Source organism: Zalophus californianus, chromosome 3, assembly GCF_009762305.2.
Source record: "Zalophus californianus isolate mZalCal1 chromosome 3, mZalCal1.pri.v2, whole genome shotgun sequence".
In the NCBI taxonomy this organism is placed as follows: domain Eukaryota; kingdom Metazoa; phylum Chordata; class Mammalia; order Carnivora; family Otariidae; genus Zalophus; species Zalophus californianus.
Window position 1 is genome coordinate 54,872,104 of NC_045597.1, and position 14,084 is coordinate 54,886,187.

Consider the following 14,084-nt stretch of genomic DNA (forward strand, 5'->3'; position numbering starts at 1 on the left):
TCTTTGGGTAAATACCCAGTAGTGGAATCACTGGATCATAGGGTAGTCCTATTCTTAATTTTTTGAGGAACCTCCACACTATTTTCTACAGTGGCTGCACCAGTTTGCATTCCCACCAACAGCGTGGGGGAAAAAAATGTCCTTTTCCTCCACATCCTCGCCAACACTTGTGGTTTCTTGTGTTTTGGATGGTGTGATATCTCACTGTGATGACAAGTGATATTGAGCATCTTTTCATGTGTCTGTTGGCCATCTGTATGTCTTCTTTGGAGAAATGTCTGTTGAGAGAGAGCGCGCGAGTGAGTGAGTGAGCAAGAGAGAGAGAGGGAGAAGCAGGCTTCCCACTGAGCAAGGAGCCCGACGTGGGGCTCAATCCCAGGACCCTGAGATCATGACACGAGTCTAAGGCAGACGGTTAACCGACTGAGCCACCCAGGCGCCCCACCTTCTGCCCATTTTTAATAGGATTATTTGGTTTTTAGATGTTGAGTTGTGTAAGTTCTTTATATATTTTGGATACTAACCTTTTATCAGATATGTCATTTACAAATATCTTCTCCCATTCAGTAGGTTGTCTTTAAATTCTGTTAGTTATTTCCTTTGCTGTGCAGAAGAAGCTTTTTATTTTGGTGTAGTCCCAATAGTTTATTTTTGCTTTCATATTTCCCTTGCCTCAGGAGACATATCTAGAAAGATGTTGCTGTGGACAATGTCAGAGAAATTATTGCCTGTGCTCTCTTCTAGGATTTCTATGGCTTCAGGTCTCCCATTTAGGTGTTTAATCCATTTTGAGTTTATTTTTGTGTGTGGTGTAAGAAAGTGGTCCAGTTTCATTCTTTGGCATGTAGCTGTCCAGTTTCCCAACACCATTCGTTGAAGAGACTTTCTCTCATTACACGTTCTTGCCTCCTTTGTTGACAATTAATTGACCATATAATTGGGGGGTTATTTCTGGACTCTCTATTCTGTTCCATTGATCTATATGTCTATTTTTGTGCTAGTATCATACTGTTTTGAATACTACAGCTTTGAAGAAAATCCTGAAATCTAGGATTGTGATACTTCCCGCTTTGTTCTTTTTAAGATTGCTTTGGCGATTCAAGATCTTTTGCAGTTCCATACAAATTTTAGGATCATTTGTTCTAGTTCTGTTGCTCATTGCTTTGTAATACTGCATCAGGCAGTCCACGTGTTTGGGCACCAGCGAAGGTAATGAACTAAAAAACATATCGGAAACATGATAGAAATGTATGTATGGCCCTCTTGTAACAGCCCCCACCCTCCAACAGTCCAGGTTGGAGGGTGGGGAGGCAAGAGAAGGGCTTTGCTCCCCTCAGTCTCTCAGGGGCCCAGGCTGTTAAAGCTGCCCCATCTCCATCCCTCCTCCCCTGGCTGAAGGGGAAAAAGCACTGAGGATCGCCCATGGGAAGTTTTTATGAATCAGGCCTGGAAATGACAAATCAGCATTTCTGTCCACGTTCTCAAGTTTGGCTAGGATTCCACCAAATGGGCTCACCCAGCTTCAAGGGAACCTGGGAAATGCCATCTGTGTGTCCAGGAAGAGGAAGAGATTTTTTTGGTGAATACCTACCAGTCTCTGCCATAAACCCTCCCTTTGGATCTAAATATGCGTATCATCTTCTTGCCCTCCCAGAACCCATTCACCCTCCCAGGGGGCAGCAGCCCCAAATCCCATCCAGCTCAAACTCCAAGATCTCCAGGTAAGGCACAGGTCTGGATGTGGCTCCTCGGCCCGGAACTCAGAGGCAAATTTACCTTCCCCTTTACAGACAATGCACGGGGGGGAGCCAGGGCATAAGATCTTCCATAAAACCCCCACTGGAAGCATACCCAGTCCTCAGTAGTTACGAAATCCTACTGGTCAGGCATAGAGAAGACCCCCTTTGCCCAGGCAGTGGGGGAAGGTCCTTAATTAGACCCTGTTTCTGTCCTCTGGGAAAAAAAGTCCCTGGCGCATCCTTCTCCAAAGTTCCAGGCTCCTTCCTCTGGGACATTTTCTTGTCTGGTATCCTCCACAGGCACCTGCGTAGTGGGCGTTGGGGAGAATGCTCTCCTTGGGAGCTCTACATGTTAGACATCTGCGTCACCCGCTTCCAGCTTCTGCGGGTTCCAGGGCCTGAAAGTTATTTGGAAGGTTTCACCGATGTTTTGTTGTAGTTGTTGTTGGTTAAGTCTGGGCTGGCTTACGTCTTCCTTGGCAATAAAAGTCCCTCAAATCGGAGGGGGAAACAAACCATGAGACTATGGACTCTGAGAAACAAACTGAGGGTTCTGGGGGGGTGTCAGCCCGGTGATGGGTATTAAGGAGGGGACGTACTGCATGGAGCACTGGGTGTTATATGCAAACAATGAATCATGGAACACTACATCAAACACTAATGATGTAATGTATGGTGGCTGACATAATATAATAAAATTAAATTTAAAAGAAAAGTCCCTCAAAACCTTGGTAGGCTTCTGCCCTATTTGTACCTGATCAATGTGTCAGCAGCAAGACCTAAAATATTTGTTCTGGACAAGATTGCGTTACGTGATGTGCTGTACATCTGAGACCAAAGGCGTATATGGGGAGTGCATACCATCTGAAGGGGAGAAGCACCTTGTTTAACTGAAGTCTTTTTTTTTTTAAATGTTTTATTTATTTATTCATGAGAGTCAGAGAGAGAGAGAGGCAGAGGCAGAGGGAGAAGCAGGCTCCCCACCTAGCAGGGAGCCCGATGTGGGACTCGATCCCAGGACCCCGGGATCATGACCTGAGCCAAAGGCAGACGCTTAACCACCTGAGCCACCCAGGCGCCCCTTAACTGAAGAGTCTTAATGGGATCTCGAAGCATTTCCAGTGTTAGACAGCCCCACATTTCTTCACCTTTTATTCCCTTTCCTTCTTACTTACAAACTCGGCTAATTCTTTCCCGAGCTCACCAACTTCTTGAAAGTCTTTGCCAAACACTGGGAAGAGGCACAAGTCACTAACTTTCGGTGCCCCAGAGTGACGTGCTCATGGGTCACTTGGGCAGCCTTCTGAGTTATCACAGGCAACAGTTTTGAGAAATGTTTTGCGCTTCACAATGAGTCTCAGCCTCTCAAGCCTCCGATAATTTCATCGTCACCCACCCCCCAACCATAATCAATGCCGTGTATTTTAGGTTTTCTGATAACAACCCCCCCCCCCACTTTGGCAGACTTACTTCACGTTACTTAGGGTCAGCCACGGAAGCAAGCAGATTCCAAATGCCCAATGGCTGAGACAGTCTTGCTCATGGAACTCTGCCAGCAGGTTCCATGTTAGTGGGGGAGCCCACTCCATAGTCATTCAGGGACCCAGGCTGGCAGGGGATCTGTCATGTCCGGGGCACCGGGTCTTCTCCATCGGGTCAGCAGAAGGGCAAGAGCACAGCAGATTGCTAAGAATGGTTTTCTTAAGGCCAAGTCTGAAAGTGTTGGGTCTCTTCAGCTTTGGTCCATTGACTAAAATTGGGTCCCCTGGTCACACCTAACTAACTTCAAGAGGGTGGGAGATGTAACTGAGTTGTGTGTCCAAGTAGAAGAGGAAATGGGATCTGGGCCAACCAGCTTGTCCCCGTTTGCCTGGGACTTCGCTGGTGTGAGCACCGGAAGTCCCACTTCCTGGGAACCCCTGCAGGCCCTGGCAAACCAGTCCAGCTGATCACCCTAATGCCTCCCTCACATCTTCTCTCTCCTCACAGAGAGAAACTAAGTCTCCTGTTTGCGTGGCCCCCTCGTCTGCAGTGACTACAGACTACAGATGAGGGCATGAACTCAATGTACTTGAGACAATCAGGAAGATTATTTTATTTTTTTAAAGTTTTATTTGAGAGCGAGAGAGAGAGAGAGAGAGAGAAAGAGAGAGAGAGAGAATGAGCAGGGAGGGGGCAGAGGGAGAAGGAGAAGCAGGCTTCCCGCTGAGCAGGGAGCCCGATGTGGGGCTCAATCCCATGACCCTGGGATCGTGACCTGAGCCGAAGGCAGACGCTTAACCGACTGAGCCATCCAGGCGCCCAGGGAAGAGTATTTTAATTGAAATATCGGCCATTCCTGGAAATTTGGAGCATGTGTGGTGTAACCTTGTAGCACACACATCTACAAAACACTGTATTTGTCCCTAGATGAGTCAGTTCTAAAATGCGGTTATTATTGAGGGAGTTATACTACCACGAGCAAATGTCACTGATTTAACTAGAGTTCTTAGAAATATTTTAGCCAAAAGGTTGATGTGAGAAGGAATACAGAAGGCATTATTCAGGCATTATATTGCATAAGGCAAAGCTCACCAGAAAACCAAGTACCTCATTTATTTTAAAAGAAGCTAGTGGGCTGTCCTTGAAGGCGAGGACTGTGGCTCACTCTCTCTACTATCTCTGGCCTTGTAGAAGGTCTTTTTTTTTTTTTTTTTTTAAAGATTTTATTTATTTATTTGACAGAGGGAGACATAGCGAGAGAGGGAACACAAGCAGGGCGAGTGGGAGAGGGAGAAGCAGGCTTCCCGCCGAGCAGGGAGCCCAATGTGGGGCTCGATCCCAGGACCCTGGGACCATGACCTGAGCCGAAGGCAGACGCTTAACGACTGAGCCACCCAGGCACCCCTGGCCTTGTAGAAGGTCTTCAGGGAATGTTCTCTGAAGCAATTTACACAGAGCTTACTAGATAGCCTCCGCTCGGTTTCCCTAATCGGAAAGAAGAGGGATTTTTTTGTTTTGTTTTGCGCCGAAGGATGAGCTGCTATTGGCGACAGGAGTCTGGATCTTGAGACAGACACAGAAAGGGAGTGGAAACTCGTGGCCCGTGGGCCACATCAGCACGGTAGGTGTGCTTTCATTTGGTCTGTAGTGTCCGAAAATCGGGAAATTTCAGACAGAGCCTGGACTTCTGGGTCTTGAAAAACTGGAAGACCTGGCAACATAGTGTTTGAGTCCCGATATGGCAACAATTGTTCAGAGCTAAGGAGCAGCCGTCCCCCTTAGACAGAGCATGGACTCTCCAACTGCCATGGTCGCTATCATGTCCTACTGTCTTACCTTCACTTAAGTCAAGAAACCTCTGTAGCATCCTATAGACATCTGAGTCTAAAACACCCTAATTAAAGTATAGATGTATATTGTAATGTTATAGCAACTTCACTCATTTTAAAATGGCCACTGAACCTTCCATAGCTATTGATAAAGCCTGATTGCTAGCAAATCCCGCTGACTTTGAGCACGACTGGCATTCCATGGCACTGTTCTACACAGGGCTTTTTTTTTTTATAAGAAAATTAATAACTATGTATTATATATATATAGATCTCCTACCTGTAATTGTGTATTTACTTCCATCAATATTATTTTCAAACATGAACAATTCCCAACTAATCCCTCCTTTAACTCACATAAATGAAACAGCTGCCTTAAGGTATTATTTCTGTGATAAAGAAATGGTGCATTTCTGTCCATATTCCAAATGGCTTATTTACAATTTTAAAGTAATCTCTACACCCAACAAGGGCTCAGACCCACGACCCCAAGATCAAGAATCACATGCTCCACCGACTGAGCCAGCTAGGCGCCCCCTAAATGGCATTTTTAATGTGTGCTTTTGTAATAAAATTTTAATAGTCACCACTATTATCAAATGCTAAGTCAAAAGTTATTAGAAAATAAAACTGCCACAGCTTTATTCCTGCAACAAATACAAAATTAAAATATATAAACGAAAGAACGAGTGGCTCAGAAATAGAAAGGCTAGCATTCCTTGAGCACTTGCTCTGATTCCATCTCTGTGCTTACTGCTTTCCAGCATTATCCTTACAAAAACCCTGTGGAGAGACCATGTCCCATTTGGAGCATGAGGTAACAGAGAAAAGCAAGTAAAATACCCGGCCCAAGGTCACTTAGCTAGTAGCCAGCAGAGTTACAATTAAAACCAAATGAATTCCAGTTTAAGAAGTTAAATGAACAAACAAAAACAGCGTGCTCCACCCCCCAACCCCAAAGTTAGAAGAATAAAGGAGGGTCATCTCAAAACGCAGAGGGTTGTAGCATCTCAGAGCAGAACTGAATCTTTGCGACCTGATCCAACTCATTTTACAGATACGAAAGCGGGTCTGAGTGGTTCCGTCTTGTGTCCACAGGCTGGGGGCTGTGGGGCCTGGGGCCTGCCAGCACAAGTCTCCACTCTCAGCCTGGGTCCTTCTCCGCAGGCCCACACAGGAAGCTCACTGCACAACCTGCTTGTTGTGCAGTAAGACCATGGCTGGCCACGCTTCTCCAGCTGAGGCAGTGTCAGCAAAGGGGAGTTAACCTCTTCTTCTCTGCCTCCATTTCGAATCCTTGCACCAACATCGCTGCTGGAATGGATTTGCAGGGGACAGCTACGCGGTTGTGTCGTCAGACTCCCTCCTGGCAGCTGCCACTACTTGTACATCACAGCAAGGTCTGAGTCGCGTCTATGGAAATTCATGTTCATTTCTGATTTCAGTTACAATGAACTTTTATCCGTTTCTTGTGTAAATTTTTAAAAGTGATTCTGCTGTGGCATATTCATTACACAGTGACAAATAAATTTGTTTTTAAAGTATGTAAAAAATAGCACAGAACTACTGAGGGATAAACATTGTTAATTTGAAGCAGAAAGCAGTCATTAAAAATCATGTAAAATTCCTTCTGTGTCTCCTTCCCTGGAACAACGGTCTCTCCTGCTGCAAATGCTGAGGTCATGAACAGCCAGTGCTGGTACAACATTCCATTCCTCTTAAAAATCCTTCCTGCTCCACCGAACGTAAGTGTGATATAATCAATTAAATAATAACCCACAGGCCAACAAAGACCTGGAAGCAAATAGGAAAATGCCTTTTTAAATTACCTTAAACAGCCTGAAATGTCACTCACTTAAAACATGTTTAGTAATTACTAAAATAAACATGAATGGAAAAAAACATCTTCTGATTTTAATAATTCATGATTTCACATACAATATTCAGCTCCCAAAGTGTCATGGGAGTCTCACATTTTTAATCATAAGTCCAAAATTCCATTAAATAATGGAGAAGGAAGTTCTCCACTATCTTAACAATACATTGACATGAAACTTCCCAAATCTTCTGCAATTACCACCTTTGATGTTGAAGATCTTCATTAAAAGCAAACGATGAAATGGCTAAAGATTTTGATTCATTATGGTTTTCTTTTTAAAGGAAATGTAATTACTATGTAAGTACCTCTTTATTTTTAAGCCAAAGTTATATAACCTTCAAAGTAAAATGACAAAGGCTTTTTTAAATCCTCTCCAAATTCCTCGAACCATCTTCATGGCAATTGCCACCAGCCTGTGGCAGTCTGTAGTTTACAGCTTCAACAAGAGCTCTGTATCCCCACACCCGTCACATTGAGCTCCGTAACACATGTGCACTGTCCTTCTCAGGAAGCACCGATGTTCCATTCACCTATCAATCTACCGCTCTACAAGAGAAAAATGAAGGAGTCAAAAAAGTTAAGTCCTCGTCCTGCTAGGGTTTAACTGAGACTTGGAGCTCAAAAATGCCCCAACTCCCATTGGGTCTAAGGGGCGTTGCTGAGGTCCTAGGGCACATTAGAGCTGATAAATCCACCCTGTTCACACTGCTTGCTGATATGGCCCCCAGAACATGTCAGGCTCACATCTCAGATGCCAGTTTGCCTTAGGATTCCATTATGCTTTTAATTTCGACCTAAGGAATCAACTGGGATGGACTGACTGCCTTGCTTGTCTGGTCCCACCTCAAATCCAGTAGAGGAAACACCTGGAATCATCTTTTGTCTTTTGCTTGGACATTTCCAGGAGCTGGAAACTCAATCCATGATAGGAAAGACATCCCAATCCAGGGTGACAGAGTTTCTAAAGTGGAAATCAGCATAACTTCCATCTTTCAATTCTAGAGCTGCTAATTGGGATTATACACAGAGTTAAGGCTCATTACCCTCCCAGCTGGTAAACATTTGAAAATTAAGGCTTCCATACCCCTAGAACTTCAAAGTCACAGAACTGAGAGATTTCTCTTTCAATGCCCCACATCGGCCCTGGGAGGTGAAGCCACTTGTCCAGGTGATACTGGGCTGAAGAAATAAGCTCTCATCTCCTTCACTCTTTCCTTCCCTTACTGGCTTGAAATAATGCAATGTCTATCCGTAGTTCAAACCACTAGTACCTCTACTTTGTCCACACTTTACACTCCCCTTCAAGATTTTGCTGGTCAAACTGTTTTAACTTTACCTGGGAAACAGTTGCGAAGTGACTGTAGTAATGTTAATACTAACATGAAAACACTTGTTTATCAACATTTTATATGCTTTATTGAAAGTTGACAAGTGCAAGAGTTAAATACAGTGACACCTTACAACTGTGTAGAGAACATGCACAGGAACGTATGCATAGAACTACTATACAGGTAATATGCAGAAACCCCTACTGCGAAATTCATTTCATTAGCTAGAACGGATCATTTTTCAAAGTATTCAACCAGCTCAATCAAAAGACCTCAGTGAACAGGAATTTACTTCAAGATATTCAGCAACTAGAAGATTTCAGATTACACAAAGTGACTGACGGTGCCAAATTCTTAAAATTTCTTTAGGTGTGGTTTTCTTCATGTAGCATTTTTTAATGTAGATCTCTATATAAAAGACAATCCACACCTCTTCAGACAGCCAATGAAACATCTAAATTTCAATCTGTACAACCTAAATAGTAGTTACAGTCCTCTATTGTACAAAATAGTTACACTACATACACAAATATACAATAAGCAAAACAACCTTCATGTAAGAGAGCCTAGGTCCCAGCTACCTGTCACCGTTTTAGTCACTCTAAGAGTTTCGTGTCATCCACTGTTTCCAGAAAGAGGCACAGTACTATTGTTTTATGGATTTCTGGTGACAGTCGTCAGTTGGTACGATGAACTACATTCCCCCTCATCTTAGGTGAGACTACGTGTCAGTCTTTACTTTGACCTTCCTTTTAAGGTCCTCCTGGCGGAGAAGAGGAGAGAGGAAAGTCCAGTGGAGCCCCACTGCTTCAAACCCCGTGGAGTACACTACGTGCAAGCAGGAGAGAACTCTTGGGAGCAGGGATGGGGGAGCAGAGAAGGGATGGAAAGGCACACAGCTCCTCGGCATGAATGAAACCACTTCGCACATATCTGCCAAGCTGCATGGGGTCCCAGTATATCCATGCTAATTCTCTAATTAACCTTTAATTCACCCAACTAAGAAATGTCTTCAAGCCAAAAGCATATGAGTGTTTAATACTGGAAAAAAGAGACAATGGCTAATGTCAGTCTCACTTCTCTTTTGCAGCGAGCAGTGAAATGGGCGACTGTGGAGGCGGAGGCCCCTGGTACAGCTCTGGTCTGTTCAGTTCAGACAGCAGCAGCCAGTTCTGAGGGGGCCTAGGCGGCTACGCCGTCGGTCCTGCGCCCTGGGACGCTGGCTGGGCTGGGGGCTGTGTGGTCCCCTGTGGCTGTGTGGTGGCAGGAGGGGAGCCAGTCTGCAGCTGGGCCTGAAACTGGGCAAGCTGCTCAGGACTGGCCAGTGTCTTCAGCAGATTGTTTTCCTGCTCCAGCTGGGAATTTTTCTCTATTAGTTCTTTGATTTGCTCTTTGAGGACCTCCACTTCCTCTCTAACCGCATACATCAAATGGCTTTTCACCAGATCCTGAAAGGCAGACGGAAAAATAGGTTTAACTTATTATTTCCCAGATTCTGAATTTCTAAAGTATTATTTTATAAGATTCTCCCTAACTGTTAACATGCCCTGCCTTTAGCTTATTTAACCCGCCCCTGGAGCTATCTACTGAATACAACCACAACCGTACAAAATACTTAAGTTTAATGTATAAGGGGATCGGTCTTTTTAAAAGCCTATGCATTTTTCGGCGGCCGTTAGCCAGGGCCGCACACACTCACGTTTGCCACTCCAGAAGGCGGGGTAGGAGCCTGGCGGCCGGGACGTCCAGGCCCGCAGCAGCGGTAGCCGCCTCCCCGCCCCCAAGTCCCTCCCTCCGCCCCCCGGACCGCCTCCCTCAGCACCGGCTGCAGCCAGTTCCTACAGAGCATGTTGCCGCATTTTCCTCCCTCCACCCCCACCCCCCCTTTCGTGATTAAGCTGACATCACAGAAACCTGGGGCCGACGTCGCAGCCAATGGGAGCTCGAGTTATTTATAGCTCCGAATTAAAGGATCGGAGTTTGCCTAGCAACAGTGGGCAGAGAATCCCGTGAGAAGAGCCACAGGCGCTGCTCCAATAACAAAGAACAGCCAAGGCGGAAATAAAAAATAGGAGAAAACCAGGCACAGGCTGAGAAAGACAAAACTTTTCTCCGATTCTTCTTCATTGTGCAGTAGCCTACATCACTGGGGATCCGTTTGTACAAGGTCTAGAAAGCCCTTGAGATCCCTACTCTGTACCCCCTCCTTCCCCAGTGAACCGCACCGTTCCTAGTAAAGCCACATCGCTAGAGATGTGCCCACGACCGAAGGACGCGCAGGGCAGAGCTTCCCTAGCAGTTCCCGAGTAAAAAGGGTGTCCTCTGCAAAAATCCCGACGTTGTGTGAAACCCGTCGGGAAGAGAGAACATTTAATACCCTCAGGGCCCCGTTCTCCGTCCGCAGCAGCCTTGGTATGTGGCTTCATGCTGGCCCAATGGAGACAGTGCCGGCATTTCTAAATGTATGAAGAGCAATCATCCTAACTGTGGATGCACTGGTTCCATCCCAATCTCGCTTTCTGTACTGTGCCCACATTTAGTACAAATGATTTTTAATCAGTACATACCATAGCTTGCTCGATTTTGTTGTCAATAGCTACCACACTTGCACCAGAGGAGCTGGAAAAGAGGGGGGAAAATCGATAAATGGTATTTTTAAAACATCCAAGACAAAAAGGACTTCCCAATTCTGTGATGTTATTAGCATCATTTTTTGAACATTCTACAACGCTATGTAATATATAACCCTCCAGAAAACACCAGCCACTCTCCTACTAACAAATATCCAGACATATACCTATTTTAGTGAGCCACAAAAGGCTAAGTTACATAATGTGGTAACAGCCTGCTCTCTGGCCAGAACTGCGAAAAGAAGGCTATTCTAAACATTTCAAAAAGCAACATCCATGTCACCGTATTCTTTCCGACAATGGACAAAGGAATTCGCCTGGCTATCTTTCACCTGCATTATTAGAAGTATCTCACGAGTAAATTTAAAGAAACTATCCCAGCCGACATTTACCTATTGTCAAGTCTCACAGAGGCGTTTTCAGTCCCCAGCAAGGATGACAAGAAAGAAATTGAAAAATGTCTCAGTTGGTAAACTCCTAGATCCATCGCCACTGGTCTACACCATTGGGATTTCATGCAATTGCAGCCAAAAACACCCTCGCGGAAAAAAAAAAGGGAATACCAGCAGCCTTGTCTGAGCTAGATAAAAAATCTTCTAGCTTTCTGCAGCCCAGGGAAAAACGGAAAACGGAAGCCTTAATTTAAAGAAACCCGGCTTCTGGGGCTTGGCGATCCAGGGAAGATGCTGATCCCACCGCTGTGTAGAGAAGACTCCCACAACGACAGCCAGGCTCCCACTAAGGCTATGGACCAGAACTCGGACTCGCCGCAGAATATATGGAGGAGAGCGCCGCGCCGATTGGCCAGCACCCTATTGGCACCTCCCCTTCTCCCTTCCCCGCCCTCCTCGAGCTTCCCCGCCTTCCCTCCTCCCAACCCCCCCCAACCCCCCAGCCCCCAGCCTCCCGATCGGATCCCGCTCTTCGGGTGGGCTGACCCAGGCCGCAGTGGACCCGCAGAGCTGCGGGGCCACCGAGGCCTCCACAAGCCTCGGAAAGCCAGACCACTACTTCGGCGGAAAACGTCAAGGGTCCCTGAAAATACAGTTGGGGCCCCGCACGTGCTTACGTTTAAGGGGAGTCAGACCCCGTCCCAGGAGCTGCCTGTCCCCGAGGCTTCCCAACGGCGAAAGCTTCCTATTTGCAACCAGAACCGTCTGAGCTACTGGGCATGCCCAGTCCCACCGCTAAGACTTGGAGGAGCTCGAGTGTCTCGATTTCAATTATCTAGTTCTTACAGGCAACAGTAATGGGAGGATTTTATAGGCAGGTTTATTTATAAGGATAATAACCGTACAATAATAACATCTTTAAAAGAGGTAGTGAATTTTGGAGGGAAAAATCACATTTGCTTTCTGAGAAACACTGCTTTTTCGCGGATCTATTAATTACTCGTAGAAACAAAACAAAAAACATTACATATTCTTTGCTAGGCATATATCTATTGAAGCAAAAAGGAACCCATCAGATGAAGAAATCAGGTAGATCTTCCCAAAACGTCCCTAGAGCCATAAGCCTTAAAATCACATCTCCCTCCTTCCATTTATAGCTAGAAAACTAAATCCACAGGATGAATCCTACCCTACATCGATCTATTTTCAGTAAGTCCCTAAAGCAAGTTTTTGCAAATGGCAATTCCTGTAAGTCTCAACCCTATGAGTTTTCTTACATCTGAAGGACTGAAGTATTATAAAGTATGTATTTCATCCTGATGGCCATACTGACCAAGTAATTCCCTTCCCCAAACCAAAATCAAGAGATCTGGGTGTAAAAATGACTAACCCATTGCTTATTTCCTCTATTAATTTAAAATATTTGCAAGGATGCATCGATTGGGGCTACAATTTAATCTACTAAAAATCCAAGGGTTAAATTTGCTTGATTATTGTAAATTCTCTGGTTTGCAAGTCAATAGTTAAGAAAGCAAATTTAACCTCTACAATACTGCCCTCTAATGGCACAAGCCTATAAAACCACAAAAAACTACAAATAGTGAAGACTTCTCTAATCCACAGGCGAGCCGTACCATCACAAATAATTTCAATATAAAATTTGACCACAGAACATGATATATGCAAATAATCTATTTACACACACACACACACGCGCGCACGCGCGCGTCTTTTCTCGCTCAAACAGGCATTCTCTCTCAATTTCGCATCCTTCAATCCTAAGCATCCTTTAATTTAGGACATTTTAATTGCCATCAGAGCCTTTCAGAGACATTCTTTTAAGTTGACCCAGTGCTACCAGAGAGCATCTGGTTCTAGAAACAGTCTAAAGGAATTAGGGACCAAATCTGGCAAATGTGGTAGACGATGACAAGGACAATGAATTCTCTTTTGGGTTGAAAACCTAAGTGTGACTAACTATAAAGCAGTAACATTCTTTTTTATTGTAAGGGTCATAATAGTCTCCAAATTTTAAGCCTTTGCTTTTGAATAGCAATGTTTGTTGGCATATTTGTGATTTACAAAACTTGATATATATACCATCTCAGATGAAAGAAATCTATTTGAGGAAGGCATCCATTTTCAGTAAAAAGAAACAGGAGTAAGTGGAAGCTTAAGAATCAGTAATTCGGAAACCAGGGATGTGGTCCCTGTCTGTGAGTGGTAGACAGAATTATTATTTACTACACAGTAGCTTCTATATTTTGAAAGTTAAAGTTACCACAAACTATGTGTAATTAAATCCATTTACCTATTTTAGCTGAACCACACAGGACAAATTATTAAAGAAAGCATCATCTTAAACTGTTAAAAAAAAAAAAAAAGAGCTTAAAAAAATAAAACTCTTGAGGTCACATGAAGAAATGAATTTAAAATTCCCAGCTGAAGTGTTCTTGAACAAAAACAGAAATAAACAAGCTGGTTATGCTTCCATTTTACTTGTTTGAACAGATCACCATTGGACTAAGCTACAGAAGCCAATATAAGCCATCACAGTCTATTTAATCCATATCTCTGCAGAGGGACATTATGGTCATCTCCAGTACTTTGCTATTTTAAATAAAATTGCAAGAAATATCTTGTATGTACATCCTTGACCCATTTGTGTATATATTTCTGGAGAATTTGCAGGGCCAGAGGATATAAACCTCCCCCACCAAATTATTAGAAATCTATTGTTTTCGTATACATAAATGTGCTAGATTCCTTTCAAACTAGATTTTTATCTGCAGACTGGAAAGACAA

The 14,084-nt window shown here is 44.3% G+C and overlaps 1 protein-coding gene and 1 long non-coding RNA gene across 8 annotated transcripts in view; one reads left to right on the plus strand and one right to left on the minus strand.

Annotated features, from left to right (window-relative positions):
* The first annotated feature begins 4,479 nt into the window (after positions 1-4,479).
* LOC113920921 lies at positions 4,480-6,677 on the plus strand. 2 transcript variants are annotated; one of them, XR_003519436.2, is made up of 2 exons: positions 4,480-4,842; positions 6,149-6,677. It is a non-coding gene; the product is annotated as an uncharacterized LOC113920921 (long non-coding RNA). The 2 variants fall into 2 exon arrangements; XR_003519437.2 differs by having other exon boundaries at positions 6,218-6,677.
* Positions 6,678-8,319: 1,642 nt separating this feature from the next.
* The window catches only part of TSC22D1 (TSC22 domain family member 1), a 126,999-nt gene continuing 121,234 nt past the window's right edge, over positions 8,320-14,084 (minus strand). For 2 of the 6 annotated variants that reach the window (XM_027591330.2, XM_027591329.2), the window contains 2 exons: positions 10,825-10,876; positions 8,320-9,705 (listed from right to left, as the gene is read on the minus strand). In XM_027591330.2, coding sequence (XP_027447131.1) covers positions 9,448-9,705; positions 10,825-10,827 — 261 coding nt within the window. In that variant the 5' untranslated portion in view covers positions 10,828-10,876 and the 3' untranslated portion in view covers positions 8,320-9,447. Of the gene's footprint in view, positions 9,706-10,824; positions 10,877-11,279; positions 11,644-11,956; positions 12,043-14,084 lie in introns of those variants that run through there. The other 4 variants (XM_027591328.2, XM_027591327.2, XM_027591323.2 and 1 more) reach the window with 4 other exon arrangements.